Source organism: Beta vulgaris, chromosome 1 (assembly GCF_026745355.1).
Source record: "Beta vulgaris subsp. vulgaris cultivar EL10 chromosome 1, EL10.2, whole genome shotgun sequence".
NCBI classification, from domain to species: Eukaryota; Viridiplantae; Streptophyta; class Magnoliopsida; order Caryophyllales; family Amaranthaceae; genus Beta; species Beta vulgaris.
In genome coordinates, this window is record NC_079202.1 from 12982703 (window position 1) to 13005911 (window position 23209).

The 23209-nt window shown below is 33.2% G+C and overlaps 2 protein-coding genes across 3 annotated transcripts in view; both read left to right on the top strand.

The window, feature by feature from the left end:
* LOC104884403 (uncharacterized) overlaps positions 1 to 4686 on the top strand; it is a 13149-nt gene extending 8463 nt beyond the window's left edge. The window contains exons 6-12 of the mRNA XM_010669044.4: positions 1 to 254; positions 1748 to 2128; positions 2212 to 2287; positions 2371 to 2434; positions 3966 to 4101; positions 4230 to 4343; positions 4423 to 4686. The exon at positions 1 to 254 is cut by the window's left edge and continues 340 nt beyond it. Of these exons, the coding sequence (XP_010667346.1) occupies positions 1 to 254; positions 1748 to 2128; positions 2212 to 2287; positions 2371 to 2434; positions 3966 to 4101; positions 4230 to 4343; positions 4423 to 4488 (1091 nt within the window). The 3' untranslated portion in view covers positions 4489 to 4686. The remainder of the gene's footprint in view (positions 255 to 1747; positions 2129 to 2211; positions 2288 to 2370; positions 2435 to 3965; positions 4102 to 4229; positions 4344 to 4422) is intronic.
* A 7043-nt stretch (positions 4687 to 11729) lies between these two features.
* The window catches only part of LOC104884404 (uncharacterized), a 30117-nt gene continuing 18637 nt past the window's right edge, over positions 11730 to 23209 (top strand). For both annotated transcript variants that reach the window (XM_010669045.4, XM_057392419.1), the window contains exons 1-11: positions 11730 to 11924; positions 12713 to 13053; positions 13245 to 13365; positions 13791 to 13908; positions 14768 to 14883; positions 15358 to 15426; positions 16966 to 17034; positions 17114 to 17194; positions 17272 to 17391; positions 17602 to 17676; positions 17777 to 17857. In XM_010669045.4, coding sequence (XP_010667347.1) covers positions 11829 to 11924; positions 12713 to 13053; positions 13245 to 13365; positions 13791 to 13908; positions 14768 to 14883; positions 15358 to 15426; positions 16966 to 17034; positions 17114 to 17194; positions 17272 to 17391; positions 17602 to 17676; positions 17777 to 17857 — 1287 coding nt within the window. In that variant the 5' untranslated portion in view covers positions 11730 to 11828. The remainder of the gene's footprint in view (positions 11925 to 12712; positions 13054 to 13244; positions 13366 to 13790; positions 13909 to 14767; positions 14884 to 15357; positions 15427 to 16965; positions 17035 to 17113; positions 17195 to 17271; positions 17392 to 17601; positions 17677 to 17776; positions 17858 to 23209) is intronic.

Here is a 23209-nt window from a genome sequence, read left to right on the forward strand (position 1 = left end):
ATGACGTGAAGCATGTTCTTGAGGTTAGAGATCTTGAAAGTGGTTCTCTGTTGCATAATTTACCCCTTGAGATTGGGTCTGTTGATGACATCTCTGCACGACGAAAAGATAGCGTGATATTTTTTAGGTTTGCAAGCTTCCTCTCTCCGGGCATAATTTACAAATGTGATTTGAACTCCAATGCTCCAGAAATGGCAATATTCAGAGAAATCGTTGTCCCAAAATTTGATCGTGATGAGTTTCAGGTTGACCAGGTATTTATTCTCACCCCTATTGTCATTGTCTATAAGGACTATCTTTTATCTCATGTGGAGTAGCGTTCTGTGTATCTTTTTCCCTGGCGTTCAGCTTTACTCATGAGTTTGATATTAAGACTTAGTTTTGACATAAATTATGGCAGTCATACACATGCTCTGTATGTTATAAAGACAATTATGGTTAGTAATACTGTAATATAAATGGGTATTGTCCTTGAATACTTGTTTAGTGGTGTAATCTGTCATAACATACTTATCACTAAATCTGTATCTGAATCAAAGCCCAAAACATATCATGTCTTGAGTTCAGGGTCTTATCTGAATAATTGCTAATGGTGTTCATATACCACCTTTTCTATTAGACAGGAAATATGAAAGAAAAAGAAAAGTCAATTGTATATATCATAACAGATTCTGCAATACACAAAGGTAACTTAGATGGTTCACTCAAAAGATGATTGTTGTTTTGACTAGATTTTTGGAATGAAGGATATAAGCTCAATTCATAAGAACTAATGTTTCACATTCATATGGAGTATTTCTATGTTTCTACCTCAACGATATGATATTAAGTTTTTTTTATATATATATTTCTTAAGTTTATGTTTTCTAGAATCTTAGCCTCAAATTGGTTAGGACCCATGATACTTTCTAATTACAAATTAGGAGAGGAACTTTTTTCGAATGTGCTTTCTGGTAAATTTTTGGAATTGATCGAGTTATAATAAGTAAATTGATATGCTTTGTTTGTATGGAAACCAAGCTCCTTGTCCTGCATGCTGCAGTTTTTCAAAAAACTATCTTTCAGAATTAATTGCTGTTTTTTCAAAATTTATTAAATGTCTAATTTCAGTTGATAATCTGTTCTTTTCATCAATTATACTCCTTTTGTCCCACAATAGCTGCATGATTTCGTCTTTTAGATGTCCAAAATAATTTCCACTATCCTTTTATGCTATACTCTCACTACACATGTACTCTTGCCTTTTCTCTCTACTAGTCTACCCACATTCTCTTCTCTCTTTCTCTATTTTACTTTCTATTACTTTATCCCTGCACTTCTGTAAATTTGTTTGCTCTTTCTATCCATTTTAAAATTTGTCGATACAAACTTAACAGCTATTCTAAATCTCTGTACGAATAGCAACCGTGCAAATATTTTTGTGGGGCGAGAGTGACTCTTCTAGCTGTTCGAATTCATGGTGTAAATCTTAATGGAGAACAAAGACTTTGACTTCAATGTTGGTTACCCTTGGTTTGTGAAATTTTGTTCAAAACCTATGTTTTTCCACAATAGTCTGCCAAATTATATCATTGTTTCTGACTATTCCGCTTATCTTGTTTGCTGTCGACTTCTCTCCTCTCTCATTGCATGCTTGCTGTTCCTCCCCTCTCCGATGGGGTGTGTGAGTGACGTGTTTAGGTGCACATGTTTCTGCTTCGCTCTTGTCAGCTTCGCTCTTGTCAGCTTCTTTCCCATATGTCTTCAGGTTTTTGTTTCCAGTAAAGACGGCACTAAGATACCAATGTTCATAGTTGCAAGAAAGGGAATTGTTTTGGATGGATCACACCCGTGTCTATTGTATGGTTATGGTGGGTTTAACATAAGCATCACACCATCCTTCGGTGTCAGTCGCATTGTTCTCTTAAAGCACCTTGGTGCCGTTTTCTGCATTGCTAACATCCGGGGTGGTGGTGAATATGGAGAAGAATGGCATAAGGCAGGAGCCCTTGCCAAGAAGCAGAACTGCTTTGATGACTTCATTTCTGCTGCTGAGTTTCTTGTTTCTAATGGTTATACCCAGCCAAAAAAATTGTGTATAGAAGGCGGAAGTAACGGTGGGCTTCTTGTCGGTGCTTGCATTAATCAGGTATCTGCTAGCATCTTACTCCGTTTAAGAACTTCTCCAGGCAGTTGCTAACCCTCTTAATTATATAATGATTGTGGTTATAGAGACCTGATATATTTGGCTGCGCTCTTGCTCATGTTGGTGTTATGGACATGCTCCGATTTCACAAATTTACCATTGGTGAGGAAACTTTGCTGTTATAGAAGTGGTCACGTTCTTACAAATGATATGCTTTGCTGATGGCAGACTTTTTTTTTTCCCAGGTCATGCTTGGACATCAGATTATGGTTGCTCTGATAAAGAGGAAGAATTCCACTGGCTTATAAAGTGAGTAATTTAAGATTGATTGTTGAATGTATAATGCTCTGGTTTTGCAACTTCCTTTGTCGGCAAATAATTTTTTTTTGTTTACCAAGAGAGAGATATACAGAGTATCACGAAAGTAACTGGACACCAATACAGACCAGGTAAGACTTCTAGTTGCATCAGTATCACCACCTTTTAGGACGAGTTGATGACGTTTATTACACAGCTTCAGAACTACGACAAGAAAGTTTGATTGCTATGCTTCTAAGAAGTTGAGGTGGATCCAATTCCAAACAGTTTCCTTCAAAAATATCTTGATTTTCTGCACCCGAATGTTGTAAAGAGTTCTAATAACATTATGCTGCACAATTTGAAGCAAGCTTGCTTTTTTTCTGCACATTCTGCGTGCAATATCTATCTCTTCCACAAGTTGAGTAGTCTCAGGCTCAGTGTTACAAAGTGCACATACAATATCCATAAAGACGCCCTTGAGCTAAGTCTAACTTTTATAGCAATTCTAATTAAGATCACTGGCCAAGTAATAGACAGGGTCTTTGGGTTAGCCTTATTATTACGCACAGTCCTAGATCAATGTAGCATTTCTGGATAGAAAACTGCCAAGACTCACTGTATTGTTGAGCATGAGAAATAGAGCGAAGCAGGGATTTGCTTTCCACCACTTTCTTCATAGCCCATGAGCCACCAGTAGGCACATCCATATTTTAAATGTACATGATTTTGCAACTTATAATTAGGAGTGTAAATAAAACGAGGCACCTCGCTAGCTACTCGAGATCAACTCGGTCAAAACTCAGTCAAAGATCGACTCAGTTAAAACTCAGTCAAAGTTCGACTCGAGTGAACTCGAATCGAACTCGAGATGTTGACGAGTCGAGATGAGCAACTCGATACTCGACTCAAAAACTCGTGAGAAGCTCGAATGTTCAATTATCAATAACAAAATACCTAAATTCAATATTTTTTCTACCTTAGGGTTGCTTTTAACATGAGACACTTGTAAGCTACTCAAAATCTACTCGGTCAAAACTTGACTTGAGTGAGCTTGATTCGAAATGCTAATGAGTTGGAGTCTAGTTGAGCTAGCTCAAATTGGAACTCTACTCGTATCATTTACAACCCTATTTGTAATGTACGTGGTAATGAATACTTTGTCTTGTGCTATTTGTCCCACTTTTTGGGAAACATGAAGGAAACGACGGATATATTATACATTTTGCGAAGAATCTACCTTCATCACCTTTGCCTCATGGTCACCTTAGTTATTAGTAATACCTTGTTGTAAATATTCGGATGTAATCCTTGGTGGATTTATGACAAGGTGTGTCTAACATGCCAAGAATTTAAGGTGATTCTCTATATTAATTTGCCAGAAGTCGTTTTGAACACCGTAAGGAGACAATAAATTATATCAAAAACGGTCATCCAGTGTTGTTTAGCTCAAACTTGCTCAATCACAACTCAGATTCCAGTCTTAATGCATGACTATGCATTTTCCAAAGTTTCCAACACTAAGGTGCTGTCTTGCTTACAGGTACTCACCCTTACACAACGTTAGGAGACCGTGGGAGGAATCAACTGATCATTCTGCGCAGTACCCCGCTACCATGTTATTGACAGCTGATCATGATGATCGTGTGGTGCCTCTGCATTCACTGAAGTTGCTGGCTGTATGTTCTCTTGGATTATTGTTTGTAACAATTATGACTTGAAAGTGAACTTCGGCACATGTATTGAGCCCGACTTAAACACATCAGCACTTCTTCTTTTGAATGATGTTATTGTATATACTTTGCAGACAATGCAGCATGTCCTATGCACTAGCTTGGAAGATAGCCCTCAAAAGAACCCAATCATTGGTCGGATTGAGTGCAAGGCTGGTCATGGAGCTGGACGCCCAACACAAAAAATGGTTTGTACCCGTTAGTGTGATTTGCTTTGTTGAAAAAGTTGGTTATGTATTTTAACCTATTATTTGCTATCATTTGCAGATTGATGAGGCAGCGGATCGGTATAGCTTTATGGCTAAGATGGTAAATGCGTCGTGGATTGATTAGAGAGTTGCTAGGAAACATTGAAGGGAAAAATTCTTGTTTGGAATTTTCCTTTCTGATTTTTCTTTTGCAATAAAACATTCATATCTCGCTTGTGTTTATGTGATGACATTTAAGGATGTGTTTGGCCAGAGCGTTTCTTTTAGTCATTATAGTCATTTATGATAAACTAGTCTTATACACACGCGATGCGTGCGTTAATTTCAAAACTTGTTATTTTATTATAGATTTTTTTGCCAAATGCAACCCTTCGAAGGAACCAATTTGTTAGTTGTAGCCCTTTGTTGCAATCTCTTCAAATTACAGCCTCAAATAAACACTTTTAAGTTGCAGCCTAAACCCAACTTATCTTCACGCATTTGGATTGCACCTTAAAAGTGTTTGCTTTATTTAAGGCTGCAATTGAAGATATTGAAATAAAAAGGCTGCAATTAAAGTGACCATTTTAAAGGGATGCATTTGGCAAAATTATTATATATACTCCATTCATTCTATAACCATGGTTACGCTTAAAATGTCAAAGACTAATAATTAGATTTTAGATATATTAATTTGCCAATATAAAAAACTAATAAAGATTGTGAGTGATTTTTAATATTCATTTTTTTGTGATTGAGTTAAAGATTATCAAAGGTAGTGAGTTTTCAGACTTTTCAGGTGGACGTCATGTATATCATATTCTCTTATAAAAAAAAAGGTCAAGATATTTTGTCCATTTAATTTTGTGATTGAAATATTTGACATTACCATTTTTAACTTGTTTTGAATGGCAAGTTCAAATGAGAAATGATTTTTAGATTGTTTTCTTTTGTAATTTTTTTCATTTCATTAGATCATTAAGGATAATTTAGTATTTTTAAATGAGGACACTATCTTTTTCTCCCTTTCCTTATATAATAGAGATTAACATGTCATCACTAAGTTACTACTACAGTACTACTGGTGAATTTCAATATTGTGGAACTACAAAGACTTAAATCTAAACCTTAATAACATATTTCATTTCACAAAGGAAAACTCATAGGAAGGTACAACGTCCATGTAGCTAGGTGAATTGGTCTCCACTTCAGAAAATGGCAATGATAGACCTCTAACCTAAACACCTCCTCCTAAAAGCATTTAATTTAAAGTGTATCTAGTTGGATGAAAAATATTTTAAACGAAAAGTGGTTTTGCATGAAAATCTTTTTATAGAAAAAAAAACTCAACTCTAAATTGATTTTCCTTTATTTGGTTGGAAGGAAAATAACTTTCCTTTAGACAAATTTTTCTTTCTTTATGTTGTGTATTGTTTGATAGAGTGGTGGAAACCGTGACTTCTCCTTGCTTCACTAGGGAAAAGTAATTTTCCACTCTTGAAAAGTGAAGTTCAACACATATTTTTCCGTCCTTGATTTGATTCAATCAGATAGAGGAAAGTGATGCAAAATTGCAAATAGTTTTCCTATAAAATACTTTCCTCCCAATCAAACATGCCTTTCACGTTCGCTCATTAATTGATTGTAAGACCCTTTTAAGGTCATCAAATAGAAAAATGGCTTCAATTTTCATGTATACTTTGACCTTCCCCACAAATTATGTGATCTACTCAAAATAATTTGGCACAGGGCTTCTATCTTAAAGTATATTGAAAAAAAATTACTTAAATTGTATTTATATGATATGTCTAAAACTATTATTTACGTGTTGTGAGTTAAAAAGTTAATTGATGTTTATGATTAATCAAAAAAAAATTAAAATCCTTAAAATTTACTTGAAATCCTTCATCTTTTTAAATTTTGTGTAGGAAAATTTGTAGAAAAGAACTTATAGAAGATTGATTTTGTGAGAAAAGAATATAAAAGGCAAGTGGCAAAATGAGATCTTAATTAACTTTTTTTGTTAACTGAGACCTTAGATCGAAAAATGAGTGTTGACCACCCCATGTGTCGATCACGTGACTAGAAAAAAAAGATTCTACTAATTTTTATTCCCTCCCTTCGTTCCAATTTTAAATCTTTATTTGTGCGTTTGAGTAAGATTAAACATGCAATTTATGAAAAATTTCTCCAAAAAAACCTAGGATTTTATGGGAAAAAAAATGAAGGTCTTGGTGATTATATTGCTCTAAATCAATGCAATTCACACTTTTATGCGATAATTTGTGGTTACATTTGAGTAGTTCATACTTTAGTTTAGCTAATTGATACAAAAAAGTTTCAGATTTTTCAAGACCTCCATGGGAGGTTGAGCTGGTTTTTCGTTTAAGGTACTGCATTGTTCTGGTAATTATAAATATAATATAGACATGACCAAACATAAAGATCTTTTGGCAATTACTAAACATATTTAGGACATGATGAAAAATAAAATTAGGTGTGTGTGAGATTGCAATAAATCAATGCACTTCACACTTTTATTGGGTTACGTTTACTTGGTAGATCATGCTTTAGTTTAGCCATTAGATGAAAAAAATTTGCATCATTTTCGGGACCTCCATTGTAGTGGAATGTCACTGGTTTTTTGTGCAAGTCACTGCATGATTTCGATTATTACTAAAGATATATCGGTCATATGACGTAACATAAACACTATATATGCTAGGTAATCACCTAATTAGATTAGGATATTAGCAAAAATTTTAAGTCATTACCTAACCCATTTTAGAGCATTACCTAAAATAATAATTGTCTTGGGCAACGGCCTCAAATCATGTGACTATAACATACTCCCTCCGTTTCATTTTAATCTACACACTTACACTTTTCACGAATGTCAATGTAAAACTTTGAGGACATATATCTTTAGTTTTGTATTTGTAAAAATTATAAAAAGTACATATTAATAAAATACATACTAATACGAATCTAACAAGATCCCACATGACTATGTTTTTATTCACGTATAAATCACAAACGAGAGTCAAAGTGCAATTTGTGAATAGTGTAAAATGTCAAAGTGTGTAGATTAATATGAAACGGAGGGAGTATATGATGAGGGAATCGTATAGTTAAGATGTGGGCTATTGGTAACCTAATCCATGAGATTTTATGTAGTTTATATGATAAGATTGTATCGGGTGAAACATTAAAAAAAAAATTCATTTCTCATTTGCTTTCAAATATAGTTCTACAACTTATGAATAGAGCACGCCGCCTAGGATTGTCATGTCATTAATTTTTATTTTTATTTTTTTTACAAAAATAAAGTTCTACATAGATTTAAATACACATAATGAGTTCTAGATAAGGTAAAATTAGAATTTGATTTTGCATGAACAATGTAAATTATTATATACTCCCTCCGTTTCCTAAAGATCTTCCCACTTTCCGTTTAAGGGTGTTTCCAAAAGATCTTCCCACTTTTGCTTTATTCCTTATTTGGCAAAACAAATTTCCCTATTTACCTTCTCATGTCACTATCATATGGTCCACTATTACATTATTAATTCAATTTTACTCCCTTTCTCTCTCCTACTTTAACCCCCTTTTATTTGTTTATTTATCTTAACCCCTTTATCTCTCCTACTTTACTCACACCATGCCCCCACACAACTTGATTTTCCTTGGTATCTGTAGGAACACTAAGTGGGAAGATCTTTAGGAAACGGAGGGAGTATTGTAAATCGTGTATAACTTTTGCTACATAATTCGGAATATTATAATTTTTGTTCCACTGGATAGTGCTCGAAATATGCTCTGAAATAAGATCCACTACAATATAGTTCTACAACTTATGAAATAGAGAGCACCACGTAGGATTGTCATGCCATTAATTTTTATTTTAAATATCTTTTGAAAATAGAGTCCTACATATATTTAATACATAAAAGAAGTTGTGAATAACGAAAAATTAGAGTTTTGTTTTGAATAAACAACCTAAATTATTATATTATATAAATTGAATATAATTTTTGCTACCTAATTCAAAACATTATAATTTTTCACCATTTGATAGTGCTTAAAACATAGTTCAAAATAAGACCCATTTATAATATAGTTTTACAACTCATAAAATTATATTTAACTAGATGAATGTGTAAGACATTATTTAATATTTTTGTTAGATATAATAATCATTATAACTATAGTGCATGTACTGTATGCGACTATAGCATTTTATCATAGGTTCAACTTACATGATTAAACATATTATCGTTCAAAACCTCAATCTTACGAGTTCGAATCCTCTAGAGTTTTAATAGAATTATACAAGGTAGAGTTGTATATGAACCATACATTTCAAATCAAGAGCGTGTATTGGTGAAAGGGGGGGGGATAAGGGGGTGGATTTTGATGAGAAAAAATAGAGTGGATTTTGGAAAGATAATATATGAGCTATTAATTTTTTATTCAATGTTGATATTGCTCAAACTTTACATTGTATAGTTCTTTTAGAACTCTAGAGGATCCAAACACCAGTCTTACTCAACTTAACCAAAATAATTTAGTATTCCAACAAAAATTATTAAGGAAATTTTGTTGTTGCAACAAAAATTAAAATCTATAGCGATATAATGAAAAAATTAGAGTATGATTTTACAAAAATAACATTAGAATATTATAGAGAGCTCTACCTAAGCATGACATGTCATTCTTTATAATTTTTATTTTTTAAAAAAAGATAGTGTTTAACATAGATATAATTACATATAAGGTGTTTTTAATAAGTGAAGATTACATTCTGATTTTGAATAAACAACCTAAATTATTCAACTATGTAATTTGAATATAGCTTTTGCAACATAATTCGCAATATTATATTTTTTTTACCATCGAGAGTGTTTAAAATATGTTTCGAAATAAGTTCCATATACTCCCTCCGTTTCCTAAAGATCTTCCCACTTTCCGTTTAAGGGTGTTTCCAAAAGATCTTCCCTCTTTTGCTTTATTCCTTATTTGGCAAAACAAATTTTCCTATTTACCCTCTCATGTCACTATCAAATGGTCCACCATTACATTATTAATTTAATTTTACTCCTTTTCTCTCTCCTACTTTAACCCCTTTTATTTGTTTATTTATCTTAACCCTTTCTCTCTCCTACTTTACTCACACCATGCCCCATACAACTTGATTTTCCTTGGTATCTGTAGGAACAGTAAGTGGGAAGATCTTTAGGAAACGGAGGGAGTACAATATAATTTTACAAATTATGAAAATATATTTATTTAGATGAACACAATAACGTATTATTTATTTTTTATTTTAAATGCATATAAAATTAACTACAAAAATAGCTTATTATATGTACCAATAGCAATTATGCTTTTCAAAATCATACTATTAAAAATTGAGTTATATAAAGATAAAAAATACAAACATAAAGTTTTGAACCGATAGCATACCATGATGACATTACATGAAGAATCAAATGACAGTTCGTTAACAACGTTGCAGAGGTATTATGCAATTGACTAATTATTTTATTCCAAGAAAATTTGTTGTATAAATAATTATTTATGTTTTTATTTTTCATATATCTATATGTCAGATCTTATTCTTTTATCAATGAACTTAATTCTACTAAAACTAATTAGGAAATCAAGCTTCGAGTTTCTAGATTACTTGAGGTCGCAGATCATAAAAAAGGGGAAGTTTAATAAGTCTTGATATGGTCATGATTGATGAATATATTTTTTCTCTTAAATAGTATTTTCGATTATTAATAGAGGTTAGTGTTATATTTAATTTAATTTATTCATGATACCATCATTATGATGTTCTTTTTTGCTTTCCCATCTTCTATTGATATGCGTTGTTAGTCTTTATGTGCTAATAATTAAAGGTTAAAGTAGTAGTTCACACTCATATTTTTTCTCTATTCTTTCTGTCCTGCATCCATAAATGTTTACCTCTACTTTCTTAAAGTATCATTCGGGTATTTTTCATATTAAAAATGTGTTAGCTATTGTTAGTCATACGAATTATTGGGATACAATTTAATAATAGACATTAGCTACAATATTCAACTGAACATTAAAGATATAAAATTTATATATCACAATAACAAATCTAGAATTAAACTATAACGACAAATACTTTTTCTGTCTTTTTCTACTGCAATAATGAGTTTGAGCATGGTCTGTAAGAAAATAAAAAAGGGTAATTTAGCATAGAGGGTTAAACTAGAGTAGGGGATAAGTAAATCCTTAATAAAGTAAATGTAACTTTATGAGGCAATTTGAGTAATTAATGATGAGTTTATTAACATAAAGTAAAGACGATGTTGTCAACTATAGTTGCTTTTTTTAACCAAAAGTTAAGTGATTCGAATAGATGAAACCACTCAAAGTGGTAATTGTTACAATAGAAAAAGAATGGAGAAATTATATAACAATTGTGTTGAAAAATCTCATTTCACATCAACAAAAAATCAACAATATTAACAAAAAATTTGCAAAAAATAATAATAATAATAATCCGTGCAACGCACGGGCTTCAAAACTAGTAATAATATATTTGATAATTATAACTAACTCGGAACATCATTCCGACAAACATACTAGTTTGTATCACATAAATTGTAAAGGGCCTTATGAAACACATGACACATATATTATACATAGTCGTTACTTCTTTTTCTTTTTTGTGCAATATACTCATTACTTTAAATTGGTAAAACTTTGCACAAATTTCTCAAAGTTCCTCTCCAGGTCTCTCCAAATTCGAATCCTCTAGAGTTTTAGTGAAACTCTACAAAATAGAATTGTATCTCAGTCATATATTTTAAAATCAAGGGCTCATATTGGTGGAAGCGAAAGATTTAGGATGAATTTTGATGAGATAAAATAGGAGGATTTTGGAAAGAAAATATATGAGCATTTGATTTTCTATTTAATGATTGATAGTGCTCAAACTCTACCTTGTAGAGTTATTTTACAACTCTAGAGAATCCGAACACGTTCTCCCCCTCGCTTAGTCCTTAGACCTGGGCATATGGGCCGGGCCTGTTCACGGGCTTGGGGAAATGGCGGCCCGGCCCAGGTCAATGGGCCGGGATCGTGCCTCACGCGGGCCCGACCCGTGTTTTATGTTATTTTTTTCGATTTTTGACAGTTTTAAGCTTAAAAAAAGGAAATAGGCGTTCGGCCCGCGAGCCATCTAGACGGGCTCGTGCCGGTGCGAGCTTAAAATAAAATTTCTTGACCGTGACAAACCCACGGTCCACGTAGCGGACAGCGGGCCGGACCTCGAGCGGGCTCGTGCCGGGCCAGCCCATGCCCACCTCAAAATTTTAATTTATTTATACAAGTCCCTCCCCCTTAAACTCTTGAGTCTTGAGTTTCTCTCCTTTGGGTTCGGGCGGGTGTTTTTTTGCAATTGAAGACTGATTTTCACTCTCCTCCGCACTTCTCCTTTCCGACATGGCGGCGAATAACTCTGACGAGGAGCTCCGCCTTCTATACGACGTCGTACGCTCACTACCACCGATGCCACTCAATGACTTACTATCTCGCAAAGTACTCATCTTTCTACCTTACCTTTTATTTTCAATTTTTCTTCCCTTGAACTGAGTTTGCTGTACAAAATTTGCAATTTTTAACTGCTAATTTATGTTTCTCAATGCTGTTATAATTAATTCTCGCATTTTAAGTGGTTTATGATTATTTTACCAGAAAAGTAATTTCAAATTGTAATTAGTTTTTATTTTTAGATAATCTGTTTGAACTCAATGAGAATTATTCATGTTGCTGTTGTATTATTTTTTGGGGAGAACAATCTTGTCTAAGACTGTCTTGCAATAAAATTATGATAAGATTACTCAACTTTGTTCCTTAAGATGACTTAAAGGAGTCACTTTTAAATAACAGGTCATCTTGTATTCTAATTTCTAAATGGTCATTTCTACTTTGTGAGCCTTTAAGATAGCAAGTTATCCTTGTCTTACTATAAATCATGGTAAGAAGGTCTTATATAAATTATGGTAAGACGGTTTTATGTAAGATTATGTAATTAATTTAAGCATACTTTACAAAAAAGTTAAAAATTAGTGACCATCTTAAACCCTATCTACTGTTTGATTCAGTGTTACCTAATTCCCTAATTCCCCCGCGAATCGCGAATTGAGAAAAGCGAATTATGGTCGATTTTGGTTTATTTTTGGCTCATTTTGTGGGAATTGGCGAATTAGATAGCGAATTAGGTAACACTGGTACTTTGACTGTATTTTGTGTTGTTGTATCACTTGTATGTATCTGGAAGAAATGTTATGTAAATGATTTCTTTTTTGTGATTTATGTGCATGCAGTTATGTCCTCAGTGTATTCTGAGATTATTTGGGAAATATGGACCGATTTACGCCCACTATTCCCGAATCTCTGCTATATTTTCGGAGGTCGTCGGGCATCAACCGAGCTGTGATGACCCTTCTAATGAAGGGTTAGCCGTTGAGGATGATATTTGCAGTGTTTGCTATGGAATTTTGCAGTTTATTCATGCGGAGAAACAAGCATTGGTGAACAAGGGTTGTGCCAATGACTTTGCTGCATTGATCTGTGAACTGGCGAGGCAGGAAGGCCATCAGGCTGATTGCTTTTCTCTTGAAGTCTCTGTACCACCAATTATCATGGAAAAGGAGAATGCTGTCAGGTTGGCTGTTCTCTGTCGTTATGTGTCATACTCTGTAATACTTGTTTAGTGTATTTTATCAGGCTGACTTGCTTAATGTCCGGTTCTTAATTGGTATCTCGTCATTGTATGCTTTCTCAATGAAATAGGTTCACTCTAAATATTTTGAACTTGTGCAGAAACCTTGTAGTTTATATTTTGTTGATGTGTAGGTTATGTATGAAAGAGAAGTATAGTTCTGAAGATTGGTTTCAAGAAATCCTTCAGTCTGAAGCAATTTCAGTCAAGGATGTTGTGAAGCTATCTATCACGAAGCTTCTTGAAAAACAGTTGGTAAGTAGGATTACTCTATAAGTTGAACTTAGATAATAAGATTAAGATGCATTATGTTCTCCCGCATCATTTTAATCAAACTTATAGATATGTAAGTTGTCAATATCATGATTTGTTGCTTGTATTCGCTCATAATATATTTCATTTATTTGAAATTATTTTTGTAATTCTTAGGATGGGTTCTATTCTACTTATTTCAAAAATAAAATAAGGTCAACTAAATTCTAATAATTTCTAATAAGTTCCAATAAGTTCAATTTACAGCTTTAATCAGCTCTAATAAGTTCATATAAGTTTGGATAAGTCAAATCTAGTTCAATAGGACACATCCTTAGTTGTGAGAAAGTTGGTTTTTCAAAAGCAACCTAAAATAAAGTAATTTTCTTCTACCAAGGTTGCAACTACTAAGTTGTAAGGTTGCACAGGGTGTGAAATCCGATTCAAGTTCTTTCCGCGTTCGGTTGACTTATACTTCTACTGAAAGGCCAATGAAGAATGCTAATGGAAGAGAGAATAACCACGCCGGCAAGAAGCGTAAAACAGGCATGTTCAAAGTTTTCCGCTCATTGTTTTTGTTCATCTGTTTGCATACTGTAGCAGTCTCTCTGAGTGGCTGCCTTTTGGGTTTTGAGCTGACAAGGAGAATAGTAGAGCATGCAGTGTTTTTGTTTGTGGTTATGTAAATGTTATTGCTCTGTACAGAGGATGCATTACTCTAAAATAGTGCTAAGCCTATTTGTTGTTTTATTTATGTGCCCAGTGCCCTAAGTCTATTCTTACAGCAGATGTTCATGTAATAATGTACTTTTGGTGGATTGACCGGCTTGAATTAGTTGTTAGATTGATCAAAACATCTGGAGAATACTAGAAGTGCAAACAGTGCTACATTCTAAATTTTTGGGGGTTTGGTTGTTCCGTCTTTTAATGGGCCACATACATGGTGTGCTATGTTGCTTCTATAGACTTGTGCTTCCAGTGGAAGTTACTTACCCATTGAGGTCTTTCTCTTTTTCTTTGAAAAGGTTGGATGTAAAGAGGATGTACTGTGTGAGCTAATCAATGTGTTTTGACATGAAAATGTGAACAAATTATTGTGAGCTGTCTAGGGTTGAAATATTTGCTTGATTTATGAGACAAAAGTCAAATCTTTTAATCCAACATATGCTTGTGCTTCCCTTTGAATTGCTATGGTTTTGGGTTAGACTTGAAGTTAGAAGAGATTGAACTAAGTATAGAAGATATATCACTTCACTTCAAAAGCATCACTTCTTGCATGTGAATTAAATTGTTGATTGTCATTGTTACTGTTTCATGATATTCTTCAGTGCTGTGTTCCTTACCTATGAGGCACATCCTCAGTGATCACTATGCCTTTTGATATTGAAGTAGTCTTTCTTGTTAGGTTTTGGCAACACTGTTGGAGGAAATAGGTGTGAAAGTACTGTTACTGAAACTGATTTGAAGCAATCTCCAGAAAGCCTGCAGGAAAATATTTCCTGCAGACAATTGGAAAGAAAGGTAATGTCTCTCTTATGCTCACCTTTGGTGTCAAATGTATCTGTTCAATGATAATCGAGCAAAATTGAGTCAGAGTGCTTAAATTTAGTCTCACTCTTGCAGAAAGACCCTTTTATTTTTTCGTGCCTGTAAAGTTGTGGCTTGTATCTCATTTAGGGGATAACACACTTGATGGCGTGAACAGTTGGGATCATCCTCCACTTCCTTTTGAGATTTGAATCATGAGGAAAACCTTATCTATATATATATATGGTAAAATTATATGGAAAGCATAATTACCACAAAAAAATCCTTCTGTTTTCATACATTTGTGTGGCCAAGAATGCTTATCTAGGACCTAACTATGGACTATGTGTCATTTATGACCTTTTACAGTAAACAATATTTGTGTTATTATGCTTGCTTTGATATCTGAGTTTATCTTCAGGTTATGGAAAGTTCTTGTTTCTGACTTATTTTCCTTATTAATCCTAGATCTCACCTTGCTACTTGGAAATTCTTTGTTCCCGGACACCTATCTATATTGGTGGTAGATACTTAAAGGTATATTAACTTGCAATTTTATGTCTTGCCTTTAAGAAACAAAATTATAATCTCTGGTTTGTCGTTTAAGTTACTATGAGAACATGTATTGCATGGCTTCTTCACCAGCTGGATCATGAAACCCCTTACATGTTTTGAGTTACAAAAGTCTCACTGATCTTTATATATCTGTAGAATCTGTTTGGCCGTTTCCACATCCAATATTTAGACCTAAAACATTATCCAATATGGCATAGCTCTCAGTAGACTGTAAATTAATAATACAGTTAGGTATAAGTCTGAAGCTTTATTGCATCAGGTGAGTTTAGGGACATTACCGAACGGTAGTGCTTCCCTTTTGGCGAGTAACATTTTACTAACTTATAAGCTATAGATAGATACCACATCCGAAGAATAGTGATGCATTTTTCAATTTGTCAATCTGAATGCAGAGCCAGTATATCTGTATGTTAATATTATGTTACCCTTATGTATGACTACTTCAGATATCCATCTTCGCCATTTTTTTTTCTTGCTTCAGTGTAGACTGTAGTAGAGGGTTCAGCAGCTCAGGTTGGCAATCCTTAAACAGCATTAAGATTCAAAAATCGAGCAGTGATATTGAACATGTTTTTCAGTAGAATATGTCATGCTTATTTTTTGCTTCTTGCTCTTATAAGAATTGTGCCTTACCTATTCGTGCTGATAGACTTATAGTATCCAATATATTTTAGTGAAAGTTGTGATACTAATGTGGATTCGAAGGCTCTCTTTTAAGTTCTTGCTATAAAGATCGAATCTTGGATGGTTCTTGAACCAAGAAAGCAAATCTTTAACGCGATTTAAGGTCTAAGTCGGTTTCTCTATGGATTAATCTCACGTTTTGTGGCTGATTTGCATTAGTAACTATGTAACAAAGGTATGAAGCTATCAATTCCTAACCAAGGATTGATAACAACTGGGGTTGTATTCACTGCCAAAGTGCTGGATTCTCTCCTAAAGCGTTAATTCCACAAGCAATAGGTTAAACTCAAAAACATCAACTCCTTTTATTAATCAAGCAAACCAAAATATAAATACATTAGAAGAGTCCTAGAAGAGGCCAAATTCTAATGCAACTAAGCAAGCTTAAGGATAAGAAGCTTAAGGATAAGAACAAATAACAAAGATAAAACAAAAAAAAAAACCACACGCCTAAACTATAGCCAAACACACAGCTAAGTCATCAAACACACTCCTAAGTTATCAACACTCCTACTAGTGTTGTAACTCTAAAATAAGCAAGCAAACTAAAACAAACTAGAGTTCTAAAGCAAGTAAATTACATAGTTTCCTAACAGAACTAGAAAACCACATAAGTGTCCTAACAGAACTAGGACTTGTCACCATAATGCTACTCACGCACACATCAGATACCCAATTTTTGGTGTTATATAAATGCTGTTGACTAATTCAGATTTGGACATTTGTTCTGTCTATAATTCCTAGTTTTAGAGAAGCAGCAGCTTGGATAACTATTGGCCTGGAATTCATGCTTTATTATATTTTATTGTATTGCAGTACTCTAGAAATGTGAGTCAATCGCGTTGGATTATTGATGATGAAAGAATGGGAGAAGCATCTGTTGAGGTATTACCTCAATGGCAAAGTGATAGGTTATCTTATTTTTGTTTACAAGGGTTGACACCTTTTTGTTGTCATATTCTAGGAAATTTTGGGAAACGGCGTTCTTCCCTTGTGCCGAGGTGATAATTACAAGTTCCATGCTGCTGGTAGAGAAGATATAGATGTACTGAGCATGTGAGTTCTTGTGGTTGAGTGACTTCAAGAATAATCAATTTTATTTACTGCTACTTCAAATTTTAGGTGCGGATGTTGGGCTCAGGACGGCCTTTCTTACTTGAGATTCAAAATCCGCGGATGTTGCCATCAGAATTGTCTATAAAAGAGATGGAAATGAAAATTAATAGCTTGGAAAGCAAATTGGTAAGAGATGCCAGAGGGCACTGGCAATATAATGCTGTAAAATCCTCCATATCTTTTTCTTTTGTTTGCTTGTTTGAGATTCATAAATCTTGCTTATAAACCTATTAATGATAGTTTGCTACCTTTTTGTGGCCTTACTTTTCTTTATGCTGTCTCACTTTTAGACTACTTAATTCAATTCCATTTGAGTAGATTTCTTCTGTTGTCTAGTTGAAGGTTAAAAATCTTAAGGTTGTTGATGATCAAGGTTGGACCCTAATGCGTGAAGGTGAAGCAGACAAGCAGGTTGTCTTTGGAAAACAATTATATTTAATTTTTATGATTTTGAGCAGCTTAATCATGCATATGCCTGACACAATATTGCTGTATCACTATTTTCATGCAGAAGCAATATGCAGCCATAGTGTGGATTTCTCGTCCTCTTGAGGATAAAGACTTGGTGACTATATCCTCACTAAGAGATATGGTGAGTTATCTGTTGAATATATGTTCATTTCACTTTCTTTAGGTTTAATTACTTGTTTCCTTAAATCTTTAATTACTTGTTTCCTTAGATCTTTAATTACTTGCAAGGCTTTGGCTATAACGCTTGACAATTTACTAATTTGACCATATATTACTTTCTACTAAATAGAGTCTAGGGATGAAATAATTTTCCTGGCCATATTTTTGTATCTCTATTATATAAGCTAAGGGAGGAGGTGTGGTGTCCCCTTTTGAATTGACTAGAATACCCTCTAATAACTTAAAACAACGTTTTTTTTAATAATAAATTTAAAAATGAGAATCAATGCAACTTGCCATATGGAATAAGTCAAAAATGGAATATGCAATCACCATTAATAACTTGACTAGATTGACACATTCAATTCACAAAATTAATAAGAATCTTCAATTGAAAAAAAGTTAGTGATATATCCTGACAACATAATACTTTGTATGTACAAAGTTTAAACAATATGGTTTATTAACATCTACATCGTTAAAGAACTATACTAAAGCCGATGACAAAGAATTATTAAATCTCGACCAAAATTTTTCTAACAGTTAAAAATCGATCACCTTTAGTTCAAAAAGATAATAACATCTACAAAAAAACCTCAATAATTTAAATCACTACCAAAATAATTTTAGATTAAAAAAATATATGCCTATTCGTACATAATATTGTCGACGCACGCATCGCGTGCTTGTACGGCTAGTATAATTCTAATATAAGAGAACAATGTTTGAATCCAATAACGAATGGAAATTAATGATATTTTTTTACTTTGATTTTCTTAATTGGTTGTGTGATTTCTTTCTCATTTGTTTAGGAGAGAATCTTAAAAACGAACAATAATCTATTACATTGATTTTCTTGATTGCTTATGTGATTTCTTTCCATAGTTTCGTTTTATGTACTTACTGTTGATTCATTTCTTTTACAATGATTTGGGTAAGAACCTTCTCAATATAAGAAACCTACGTAATTGATTCTAATGATTATATTAGGATCAATTAAAAAAAGGATAAACATGGTCAATATGAATTAACGTAATTGATTATAATGGTATGTATCAGAAAATAATACACTCTTGATGATTTAGCTTTAAATTATACTGATTTGTAATTATACAATGATTAAGGTAAGAATTGATGACAAAACTATCAAAAATCATTAAATTCTTCCTTATACATCCATCTTTTCTAGGTAGTGTCAAAAAAATCTAATATCAATTTTTTATATTAAATTAGAATGAAAATGGGTTGTTTTCAAGTACAATTAAAATTTGTAAAAAATAGTATGTATCACGAGACAAGAATTTATTACATTATACTCAAGCCGAAGCCATTTATGTCATGAGGTAGCACCATATTGAAAATTTTCCCACCTGTAACTTTTGTTTTTATTAACTATATAAATAAGATAGTTTTTGATATATAGATCTTGAAATCTTCTTTATTATACATTTATTCCTCATTTAGCTAAACTAGAATTTAGTTAATTATGGTATAATTTCAATTTCTATGGAAGATTATTGCTTCTATAGAAATTATCATCAATAGGTTGTGTGCATAATATGAAAACATTATTGGTATCTCCTTATCAATATAGTTTTACATTTCTAAATTGTATGTTAATAATGTATGCTATATATAACGAACTGATCTTATTATAAAAAAAATTATCGTCACTCTAATATTTCCACTAGATTTTGACAAATTTACTAATATTTTGTAACATACCACTTACCTATTATAATTTGCATTTGCGTGAGATATCCTATTTGGAGGTAAATCCAAATTAGGTATAGTATTTTACCTAAGTATGCATCAATCTTACTAATCAACTAAGAGGTATACTTGTATGATATGGATGCCCAAAAAAACCCTATTATTTAAAAGTTGTTATTTCCTGAAGATTCATTCCAAAATTTATGGAGATCATGTAATTTATCAGACATCTTAATATTCAAAATCAAATTACCAAGACAAAAAATAGGATCACCAAAATCAAATACCGAATTTCGTATTCATTTTTTGTTAAATTTTATGTAGTTATTACTTAGTCCCCAACATATAACATAAAAAAAGATGTTTTTTCATAAGTTAAATATTTTCATTATATCGGATCTAAACTATGTGATTACTAAAAGTTATTGTAGAACGATGATATATATAAAATACATTGAGATAAATCAACATTTTAACATACGTAAATCTAAACTTTCAATCATGTTCGTACGGTATTCCCCAACTTTAGATTATTAAAGAATGATCTAAGTTTTAGAGGACCTTGGCAAAATAAAACTCTTGTCTTTCTTGCCTTTACTAATCCAATTTGGGTGTATGGTAGTGATGACTCTAAAAACTAACACCGTAAGTGCATGGTGTTTGTTGCTAGCAAAGACTTAGCAAATACGGGTAGATCTAGAGGGAGATGATTTTATATATTAATATTCAACTATTTCAAGACAAAATGAGATTTATATTAGCTTAATAAAACTAATGAACGCAGAATTAAACTAGGGAATAAAGCAATTAATAAAGGTTTTGGGCAATTGCTCGGTCCAATGTTTATAACATTCTTATGAAATCAAGTAACTCAACAATACTTGAGTTTAGGGTCGAGCAATTAGAGCAAGGGTCAATCCTATGGTCGGGTTCGAACGCTCTTAAATCAACATATGCAGTGAGGTCACTAACATAATTAGATTCACCGATTGTTCTAAACATCTAAAAGTACGATCTTTCGATTCTAACTATTACTCTCTCCGTTTTCTTTTGTTGTCCGTATTTGGAATAAGGGGAGTAATCAAGGCAACTTAAAAGATGGGCAAGATTCCACTACTTTAAATAAAATTAATTAATTAAAAATAAAGATTATAGCCCTTTGAGTTACTCCATGTTAAGCAACCATCAAGGAAAACAAATGCGCTCGCGTTCACGGGAATGGTCGCGTTGTCGCGGAAACGACTTTTAATGGGGAAATAGAACATTTCGCGGCTGATGCGGCGTGATTTTTTTTTTTTTAAAATCACATTAATATGTTCTAACCTTATTTGCGTTGTTTTAGTTTATGAAGCATTATTACGATAAAGTATAATCAAATTAGTTATATAATTAAATCGTAAAATACTTTTGGCGAATGTTTGAAAAGAAAGGATGTAGTGGGGATTAAAGCGTTCTAACGCGGCGAGTTTGCGTTACGGAACGGACAACGCGGCCTGAAGTATGTGATTTTTATTATGGTGTTCCGTAACGGGATTTCGCGGAACAACAAATCTGGTTGTAAAGGAACATGATAGTTTTAATTTCATGGCAACCAGTGAGACAAAAGCTTGAGGGGTAAAAGAGTAAGAAATGACTACTAAATAGTGTGAACACATCTGTTACTCTTTTAAGTTAGTCTATGCTACAAAAGCTTTAGGTGCGAACACATTTATTGCAACTTAAAACCAATGGGAAATTTAAGTCATAAAATTACACTATGTAGGGAAAGATTTAAAATAAGAACAACATATTGAAATTTATGGTTAAGAAACAATACTGAATGAAAGCAATAATGATAGGCTCCCAAATCTCGATTTGGAGAGGTTCTCTTGAAGTCGTGGTTCAAGATTTACACACAAGATCATAGTCTAGTGCATTTCGAGTTGACAACTCTATAACAAGCTCAAAGCTCACTATTTCATTCAACAGTAACACACACCTTACATATGAATACCTTAACGGCTCGTTTGGTAGTTGGTCATAAATGGTGGTAATGGGAATGAATTTGTGTGTAAATTTGTGAAAAATATTATTGTCCATTCCCATGGTAATGCCAATTTATCCTAAAGTATCCACTTTCCTTCTTGAATTTTTATTCCCATCCAATACTACTTTGTAGGTGGTAATGAGTGGTAATGAAAATTGCTTCCCCTTCGAGACAAAAACACAAGTTTAGGGGTGAGATTGCTTGCCATGGAGAAAAAATGCCTCCCTATGGAGATTTTAAGGGTGCTTCCCTAATAAAATTACACTTAAAGTTCATTCCCATTATCGCAATTTATTAACGACTACCAAACGGGCCGTAAGGGTATTTATAGCATTACTAAACCTACTTAACAAATAAAAAAGGATCTTCATAGCTAAGTAACTAGGAAAAACCGGTTGGACACATGCTTCAAAGAATGAGGCTCTTCTTCTATTGGATGCTTGAAATCAACTTGCAACCAGTGGAAACGTTTCCTACACTTGAAGATTGATCAAACCAAGATAGAAATACTAAACCTACTAAACAAATAAACAAAGCAAAGAAATACAAAGATCTTCATAGCTAAGTAACCAGGAAAAACCGGTTGGACCCATGCTTCAAAGAATGAGGCTCTTCTTCTATTGGATGCTTGAAATGAACTTGCAACCAGTAGAAACGTTTCCTACACTTGAAGATTGATCAAACCAAGACAGAAATACACCAATGGGATGTAAAAGGGCGGCTGCCCAGAAGTCTACAAAAGCAATGATGCGGGTCAGCCGGGCATCTTTCTCTCCTCCTTGTGTAAGCTCTTGGATGCCTTAAGCAAGCACCTCAAGCACATAGGTGAACTCCCTCATCTGTCACCTGCTTGCTTACATAATTTGTAAGCCTAATTACAACAATTAAGCTAACAAAAACTAGGTTACAATCAAGCTATGCTAAACCATAAAAATTGATCAAAAATGACGTCTCAATTGGAAGGCTACTGCAAGTCTGCAACTTCGTTTCTTCATGAAATCTCATCAAATTTTGTAGGATGAAACTTCAAGATGTTAGCAATCCAACAAAAAAAGAATCACTGAAAAATGATTTATAGATTGCTCACAATAACCAAAAAGATTTCGCCGCGCCAGAATCTTCGGATGAACGTAACGTCTTCACTTCTATTCTACTTTCTACGTAACTTAAACAGCTCTAATCAATTCTAATTACGTAAATAAAAATGTTTACATACTACTTACGACGCTAATTGAATACAACTCAATATAATGCAAACAAACAAGAAACACAAGAAGAAGTGCTAACCGTTTCGCATTAATGGAAAGATTTAGAATAAGAACAACATATTGAAATTTACCAGAGAATATAGGAACAACAATAGAAATTGGAGGGAGTACTAGCCTAATCAAAATCATGATTTTGCGCAATTATACCTATTAAACAATTTTGACAAATCAACTAGAATCACTTTAATCAAAACCTAAATATTGATGAGGTTTAGAACAACATCAAGGTATAAACATTCCTTCCCTCACTGAACCCTAGAACTAAACTACTCACTCGTGGCAATAAAAAAACAAATTCATATTCAAA